A 10,000-nucleotide genomic window follows, 5' to 3' on the forward strand; every position below is an offset into this window, starting at 1 on the left:
AATCCTCTCTCTCCTCGTCCCTCGCCTATCATCCTCTCTACTCCTATCTCTCTCTCTCTCTCTATATAAATATATATATATATATATTAAATAGATATATTATATAGAGATATTATAGATATAAATATTTTATAGTTATATTTTAATAATATATATGATATATATATATATAGATTGATTTTTTATTTTGTTATATATATAGTGAATTTATCTTTTCACTCTCATACTCAAACTCTCAAAATACTAGATATTTATATAGTTTAGATATAGATATTCAGATATATGTTTGATATATATGAAGATTTATATATATATTTATATATTTATTTATTATTGACAGAGACTAATACATATTCATTTGCTGACTCACAAAACATATATAAAACACTCTCTCAACTCTCATCTCACACTCTCACTCCACTACACACACACCACACACTAACTCACAACACACACACTATCACACACACACACACTAACACACACACACACACACAACACACACACACACATATTGTAAATATATATAGAAAATATATATTATAGATATATTTATTGATTTGATATTGTGAGATGTGTTATGGTTATATGATTATTTGGGGGTATTTTATATTCAAGATATTTTTATATAGATATTATATACGATTATACTAGATATATTTATAGAGTTTGTTTTATAATAATTATTTATATATGTATTATAGGATATATTACACTCTCTCACAATGACTCACACTTTGTATAGTTAGAGATATTTTAGACTTATATATATATATATAGAAATAGATATATATATAGGGGTGTGGGTGTGTGTGTGTGTGTGTGTGTGGGTGTGTGTAATGTGGGTGTGTGTGGGTGGTGTGTGTGGGTGTGGTGGTAGGTGTGGTGTGGTGTTGTGGGGTGGGGTGTGGGGTTGTGTTGTAGATGATATGGTTATGTGATGTATATGTGATAGTTATATATATTATAATATTAGATATAATATACATAGTTATGAAGTGTTTAATATATAGTTTTATAGTTTGTGTTCTTAGATGTATATTTTGAAGTTTATGTGTGGTGTGGGTGGGTGTGGTGTGGTGTTGGTGTGTGTTGTATTATAATTATTGTTATTTATAAGATTTATAGATATATAGATATATTGATATTTTGAGTTTTAGATATTACTGTTTATATAGAGATATATGAGATAAGTATTGTTGATATTTACACTCTCACACAGTGCTTATATATGTATATATATATACAGATATATATATTTATCATATATATATTTATATATATATATATAATATATATATACATAAACAATTGTATATGTATGTATATATATTTTTTAATTAATATATATTATATATATAATTTTTATATAATATCAGATATATATATATATATAATATTATATATATATACATATACACATGTATATGTATGTATATATAATATATATATATATAGATATATATAATATATTCTATATATTATATATATATATATATAAAATATAAACATATATAAATATACATACACATTGAGATAGATATATATATATATATATAATGATATATATATATATTATATATATATATATATATAAAAGTATATATATATATCAATGTATGTATCTACACATATATACAAAAACTTATAGATATCCCCTCGTCATGATAAATCAACTTGTAGGCAACTTCCCTCTCGAAGGAGGTTGCGAAAGAGTTCCCTTATCGAGCCCGAGAGCCTGATTAGGGTTTGAATGCGATAACCGGCGACGCCACAGACGGTTCGTTGTGCCTCGTCCGCCATCGCCTCCCTCTCTTCACCTTTATCAGTCTTTGTTTCCCTCCTTTGCTCACACTCGAGTCTCGCTCTTGTTTCACCTGTACTTCGGATCGATCTTCTCCCTTCCATGCTTTTTTTTTCCTCTTTTTTTTAAATATGGAAGTCCTTTCCTCGTTTCATTTTTCTCCTGTGTGCTCTTCTCTTGCATCAAGTTCTCCTCGATCCTTTTATCTTTAACGGCTCTTCCCCTTCTCTGATTTATCTTTCAATATTTTCTCGCTTCACTTTTGAATGATTTCTCTCTCTCTCTCTCTCTCTCTCTCTCTCTCTCTCTCTCTCTCTCTCTCTCTCTCTCTCTTTCTCTCTCTCTCCCCCCCTCCCTCCCTCTCTCTTTGTCTCTCTCTATATATATATTATGTATTTATCTATCTAACTGTCTATCTATATACATACATACATACATACATACATACATACATACATACATACATACATACATACACACACACACACACACACATATATATATATATATATATATATAAAAATAATATATATAATGTGGTTGGGAGTTTTGGTGTTTTTATGTATGTAGATTATATGTATATATGTATAGGTATATATAATTAATATATAGATATATATATATACTATATATCAAGACATACACACACACACACACACACACACACACACACACACACACACACACACACACACACACACACACACACACACACATATATATATATATATATGAGTCAATGGAAGAGACAGAAACCCACCTATTCATAACTTCTACCTTTCTCCTCCCGCCTCTTCCTTCCATTCGCTTTTACTCATTCGCCCTCACTCACTGAACTTAAACTTCCCCATTCCCTCCACACCGTATACGTTGGTAAATATTGATAAGTTATCTCGCTGATACAGGGGGTGGGCAGGGTAAGCAAGTCTGTTGTAATGAGTAAAGATCTTACTTTCGAACACATGTATACTTAAACGCACGCACAAGCACAAACTCACGTTTTAAAAAAAATCAAATGTAAGAATGGAGTTGTTAGGGTGACTAGTCGTTTGCAGTTCTGTGTTGCTGTTGTTGTTTATATAGTTTAATTGTCGCGAATGTTTAAATTTGAATTATTGCGAAAAAAGGCAAGATTTTGGATGCAAGCATACTACATTATACTGCTACTGCAAGTGTTAGTGATGTATATGATGGTAAAGTCTAGCTATATATGGTTGATACTAAATAATCATGTAAGTTTTGATGGAAATGATGGTAATAAGAAGAATACCGATAATTCCCGGTATAGTAATAACGTCAATAGCAATAATGATAATGATGATGGCATTGTTATCGTCATTTTATGAAGGAAATGATAAAACCAGTTAGAGGACTTTTATATAGGCCTAGAGCAGTGGTTCTTAAGGTTTTCCAGGTCATATATCTCAAAGTTCAACTGAAAGTGATCCTGATACACCCTCTCCAATATTAGCCTAAAACTCCCGAATCTTAATTTTTAATTTCCTGTAAAAAAAGAAAACAGGACGCTTATGAACAAACAGCTGAATTCTATGGACTCTTTTCTCTTCTATTTTCATTAAATATATGAATAAAGTATAATTCTCACACAAAATAATTCCTCACGGTCAGATTGTTTTCCATGCCTTTTTGGATACCCTCAAGAACCGATTCCGATACCACCCCCTGGGGGTATTAAGGCGCTACTTTAAGAACACCTGAACTAGATGGTAGCAGCAATAGCTTGATTCCTTGAAAAAAGGTTATGAGAGTTTTCTATAAACAAACAAAGCCTTGCTTGTTCGGCTTGCACAGAAAAACAGCTACTTATACTGTAGCGCGTCTTCCTCACCCGAGCAGACTCTGTTCCACTGGAAACGCTCGAAGTTCGTCACAACTCCTGAACGCCCTGGAAGCATCTATCTGTGCTAGGGGATGGCCACGTCCTGTCCCAGCTCTGTCTCAACTGGAGGTACTTCCTAGTTTCTTATCTCGGCGTCACTTTGGTTCAGAACAATCAACGACTGACGATGCATACATATACAATATAAACGATAGTTTACTAAGAATGAAAGTAAGACCTGGAAAAGAAAAACTTTTCCTATCATTTCTATCACCCAAGGTAAATAATGCATGTAGAAGAAACCGATAGCCCCGAAATTCAGTTTCACTTCATTAATTTCTAGTAAAGAACTAAAGAACAATTCCTTAAGACCTTTAGTTTCAATTTTTTTTCGCAATGAACCTTTTCCTCCTTTTAGCAAACTGTTTATATTTTCTTTTTTGATGACTTTTTATTTATCCTTTATTTATTTTTTTTAACAATGTATATATACATGACGTGTGTGCGGAATGAAGCCGATAAGACAAATTACTCATGTGTTAGTAATACCCATGTGTCTCCTAACAATACAAAATTCAACGTTATCTAGAGACGGATCTCGTTATCAGCCCCTTGATGTTTGTATTCAGGATATGACGCATAGTGAGTTTTACTGGAAATTATCAGTACTTCAGAATTGTTGCAAAAGAATTATGTGGAAAAAACAGATTTATTTTAGTCACTCCGTCTAAACTGACTTTACTCATCAAAGAAAATGTAATTTTAAATGCTTTGGCAGCACAAACTCTAGTAAAGGTGGTCCATTTTCATATAATTAATTTTACATTGCCATTTGGTAATAAATCATTTTTGTACTCAAATAATATCTGCTGAATTTGAATATCTATATATCTTTGAGTGTGAGTGTACTATGTGTGGGGTTGTAAGTCTGCACGTGGGTGGGCGTGTGTGTATGTGTATGTGTTACGTGTTTATGTGCTATATGCGTTTAAGTATATTCTCATTTATACTGCAGCTTCATCAATGAACAAATAAAAATGAATGTTGTTCTCGTTGTTCCAGCCTTTCCTCCAAAGCGTCGCGGTGATGGTCGCGGTGACGTCCTATGCAACCCTTGCCAGAGACCTTCAATCCATCTGCTCCACATGCGCCTGCCTCCCCACCTCCACCGAGGTCGACTGCCGAAATCGGGATTTTCGGGAAGTAAGTATACATAGACACAGTGAAGTGTCTTAGGATGTGTACTTGCACATACATGCACGACATAATCACTGCCTCCATTTCTCCTTATGTCCGCCCTGCCTCTTCCCCCCCAGATTCCTGATCTCTCCCAGGACAGAGTGAACTACACCTGGACTCTGGATTTGAGCAACAACATGATCAGAAGCATAACAAAATTTCCAAGTCTTCCAAACCTCGCGGAGCTTCACATCCAGTAAATTACGTGGATTTTATTGAGCAGCAAATCTATTGACAATATATTTCTTTCACAATTAGTTCCCAACCATCAGCTTATGTTTAGCCCCATGGGATTCCATTTCACGAGAAGCATTTATACCATCTACATCTAACCTGAAGTCTTATCATGTGACTGATATGATAAGAATGTTTAATTTACCTAATACCATGATCAGAGTGAAAAATTGTCACACTATCTTTCCCTTACCTCATTGGATTGACATTCTTGATGTTTACAGGAAGAATTACCCATCAACTATCGAAGACTCGGCTTTTGCAAACCTGGATAGTCTGAAGACGTTAAATCTACGAAATAACGACCTCACTCATGATGCGATAAGAGAAGGAGTTTTTGAAGGTACTTAGGAAGGGGTCGTCGGGAAGTGGAAAGGAAATGACTACATTTAGTGTGACTAAATGTAGTCATTACATTATACAAATCAGTGCGGACATTCCATTCATAGACTTGCCATGAACTACGTCTATTGCTAGAATATTTTGTTCGCTTCTTGAACTCCTGAATTTCATCAATGATAATAAAAAACGAGACTTGGTGTATAACAAATATGAGTAATTTTGCGAATATAAAAACAAAAAATAATAGAATGAAATACAAACAGTCTAACATTCATTACATTCCATCCTTCATATTAATCTGCAACTTAAAAGTTCTCCTCCGCAGGTAGATACAGCCAAAACTCATCCTTCCCCCTCGCCCTTGAAGTTCTCGACCTGAGTTACAACAACTTCAGCCTCCTCCCGAGGAACTGCTTCCGCCACCTACCTGTGCTCAAGAAGCTGATCCTCGCCCACAACCCACTGGGCGACCTGTCCCACGCCACGAGCATGGCCATCAACGAGCTGCACAGCCTCATCGAACTGGACCTCTCGCAGACGGGCATCGACCGCCTTCCGCACAGCTTCCTCACCGACCTTCTGTAAGCGTTGGGCGAAGCGGAGGACGAGGAGGGGGCCTTGCCTCGGCTGGTAACAGGGCCAGGGGGGGGGGGGAGTGACAGAGGGAGAGAGAGACTGTATAACACACGCACACAAATATATATATATATATATATATATATATATATATAGATATAGATATAGATATAGATATATACATGTATATGCACACACACACACACACATTATATATATATATATATATATATATATATATATATATATATATATATACATATGTGTGTTTATATATATATATATACATATATATACATATATCTACATATATATATACACACATGTATATAAATATGTATATATATATGCATATACATACATGTATAGATATTAATATATATATATATATACATATACATACATATATATATACATATACATATATATATATATATACATATACATACATATATAAACATATACATATATATACATATACATATACATATACATATACATATACATATATATATATATATATATATATATATATATATATATATATATATACATATACAGATATATACACGTATATATGCACACACACACACACACACACACACATATATATATATGTATATATATATATATATATATATATATATATATATATATGTAAACATACATATACATATTTATATGTATATTTATGTAAATATATGCACATACACATACATACATATATGAATACACTTATATATACACACATACATATGTATATACATGTATATATGTATATATATGTGTATGTGCATGTGTGTGTAGGCTTGTATTTGTGCACATAATACATATACATGGACATCCCTATCAACATCATTGTAATTATCATCATCATCATCATGTCATTATCATTATCATTATCATCAACATCATCATCATGTCATTATCATCATCCTCATCATCACTATTATTACCATTGGCATCACGGTTACTATCATTAGTAATGTTATAACTATTAGATACTGACAATAATCATCACTGATTAGGGTCTACGCAATCGCTAATATCAGGCAATATAATTACTCGTGAGGAGGCCGCTTGCGCAAACCCTCTCTGCCTGAACGAGCGAATCCCCACTTGGCTCTTTGATGGTTTCTCGCCCGGTAGGTGTGTTGCGCGAGCCACGTGATAAGTACTTATCACCATCTGACTCAGAGTATATTTTGTAACGCTTTTCCGGAAACCTCCTTGAAGGATCAGTGCATTATTTTTCTATGATAATAGTCATAATAATAATATTGATAACATTGATTATGATAATGATCATAGCAATACTGATAACAACAAGAACAACAATAATAATAATAATAAGAAGACTAACGAGACAAGCCGGATGAGGAGAGAGACTGATAGGAAAGCCTAGGATGTATAATGATGTTTATATCTTGAGCTGTAGACGGCGATGTGAGCTGGCTGGCAGCACATTCAAGGGTAACCTTCACGGGCTGAGGTATGCCGCCCCTTGACCTGCCCGTGGAAGGCTAGGGAGGGGGGAGGGCTGGGGATCTCACAGAGAGAGGGGAAGGGATAGTGGAAGGAGAGGGCGAGGCATACTAGAAAGAGCGTTTTACACACGTTCTGCGCCAACGCAGGGATTAAAATGATTGTTCGCCAATATGTAATGTGGCCGCGGTAACCGTATACAAAAGGAATTACGTTGTAAACGCAATATCCCAAACAAATAAGATCATAGTATTTGATTTAATCCCAGCTAGATTGGGGACACTTGACCCCAATACAGTATAAGGCGAAATGTAAACACAGGTTTAGAAAGCATTATACGTGACAGTAAACATTATCCATATTTTTGTAAAGTGCTTCACATTTAACAAAGTTCTTAGTTACAATGAACTAACATCTCCAATGGCGGTCTTAAATGCGTAATATACATTCCCTTCATGTTTTAAATCCTTTTCGTTTCACAGTTCTCCTTCGGCCTGCCGTTACGTGTATCTCAATACCTCTTTCTTTCTCGCCACAGTAACCTCCAGGTGCTGATCCTGGCTGGGAATAACATCCAGAGGGTTCCAGAAGAGATCAACTACGGCCGCTCGCTGGTGCACCTCAACCTCAATGCAAATCCCATTGAGGTGGGTTTCAAACCTTAAAGTTTTAATAATAATATCACTGGCAATAACTGAGCAAATGCTAAACAATCGAATGATGAATTGACGGCACCAATGTCAGATTGATATTGCAAGAGCGATTAATGCAATGATAGACAAAATATACAATAATTTTCCTGAGGCCAATATTCATTACCCTTCACAGATCGTGCAAGAAGGTGACTTCACGAACAAGAGTTCCGGCCTGCGGAGACTGGACATGTCCGCAATGCCGAAACTGAAGACTATAGGTCGTCACGCGTTCTCTAACCTCAAAAGTCTCGAGGTTCTTCACCTCTCCAACTGCCCGAACCTCTTCGTGATCGACAACGAGGCCTTCTACCAGCTGGATCCCAAGGAGACGCTGAAGGAGGTGAGAGACAGAGGGGTTGCAAGCACATATCTGTACCTGCATACATATTCGCATGTACACATATTTGAGGGTGTGTGAGTTTGCGTACACACATCTGCACACGCGCACATACAGATTGAGCAGATCAATCCACAACTTTCAATGCTATCAATGGCAAAGAAAATGCATTTTTCATCAGTTTGACTTTGCATTCCAGGTCCATATCCAAGCCAATCGATTGTCAAGCCTCAATGAGAACATGCTCCCTTGGATGAACATAAAATATGTGGATATCCAGGACAACCCGTGGAACTGCGACTGCAACTTGAAGTGGGTGGCCGAGAAGCTCCTTCCCCACCTCGAGGAGAACCCGGGCACCACGCTGTCCCTCCTGTGAGTAACACGACCGCCTCAGAGAAGCGGAAGAAGGAAACTAAACTGGGATTAACTGTATTTCATAAGATGTGGTATGCCTTGCATCTTGGAATCAAATCACATTATCAGCAGGAGGTTTAGGAGATGTAACTAGGGAGACATGAAAATTCTACCGTGTGAGATATTGCTGCATTGTGCACAACTACTCTGTGCAGCGTAATACTATTAGTAACAGATGTCCGTATTCTTGGATTAAATTAAAAATTAATTTTTGCGATAGGTATCGCGTGGAAGGGGTTTAGTCATTGGGGCGGGGTTATATAATATAAAATCCGACCTAATGTCTATATCATATACCTCTACACGTAATGCGATGACAAGGTTAAGCAATAATTTGGTGGCATAAGCAATGATGTTTGACCACTTACCCGTTTGGCTTCGGCATAGTAAAGCTTTCAGGTTTGTAGAAATGATGTACTGTGAGCAAATTTTGTTTTACCATTTGAGCGAGCTAAATTTCACGGGTTACTTAGTGGTTCAAAGTGCTGTGCTGATTGCCATTCATATTCGTAATTTTAAAGGTATTTTGAATGTATACAAAACTTTTATATTCAACTTATTTAGTCCTTGTTAAATTCGATTACTAAAATAATGCCTAATGATGTAGAACTAATAAAAAAAATGATTCCCGGGAGTGGGGCGGAGCCAAGCGTTTGGCAACGCTGACGAGGGTGGAGTGTAGCAACGGAAAACTAACTGCACCCTTTCCCTGTTTATGGACACTTTTGAGGCAGTGAAAAAGACGGCTTTGTCTTTTGTTGTCTGTGATGCTTTCATGTCCCTTCCTGTTTGGCTATAATTAAGCTGAGTTTTTATCCGAGGTGCACAGAGCTGGTTTCTTTTGTTATACATTTCTGTTTCATCTTTTTCATTTCTGGGTTGTCTCTAGGAAAACGAAAGTTAAATAGCAGTCTTTCATAAGGAAAGGGTGTTATTTTCTCAATAAATGCTTGTCTAAATCATTTAAGATAATGAAACTGACATTGATATCACTACTCCTATTAATTATTATGATGGTGCATCGGTGATGG

General features: G+C 35.6%; 1 protein-coding gene across 1 annotated transcript in view; it reads left to right on the forward strand.

The window, feature by feature from the left end:
* Positions 1-10,000, forward strand: part of LOC122264463 (tsukushi) — a 37,921-nt gene that overhangs the window by 25,831 nt on the left and 2,090 nt on the right. Inside the window, exons 2-8 of the mRNA XM_043033367.2 lie at positions 4,707-4,847; positions 4,961-5,079; positions 5,342-5,460; positions 5,785-6,040; positions 8,059-8,167; positions 8,349-8,555; positions 8,752-8,927. Coding sequence (XP_042889301.2) covers positions 4,707-4,847; positions 4,961-5,079; positions 5,342-5,460; positions 5,785-6,040; positions 8,059-8,167; positions 8,349-8,555; positions 8,752-8,927 — 1,127 coding nt within the window. The remainder of the gene's footprint in view (positions 1-4,706; positions 4,848-4,960; positions 5,080-5,341; positions 5,461-5,784; positions 6,041-8,058; positions 8,168-8,348; positions 8,556-8,751; positions 8,928-10,000) is intronic.

This window comes from Penaeus japonicus, unplaced genomic scaffold (genome assembly GCF_977035675.1).
Source record: "Penaeus japonicus unplaced genomic scaffold, GWHDUDI00000001_assembly GWHDUDI00000006, whole genome shotgun sequence".
NCBI lineage: Eukaryota > Metazoa > Arthropoda > Malacostraca > Decapoda > Penaeidae > Penaeus > Penaeus japonicus.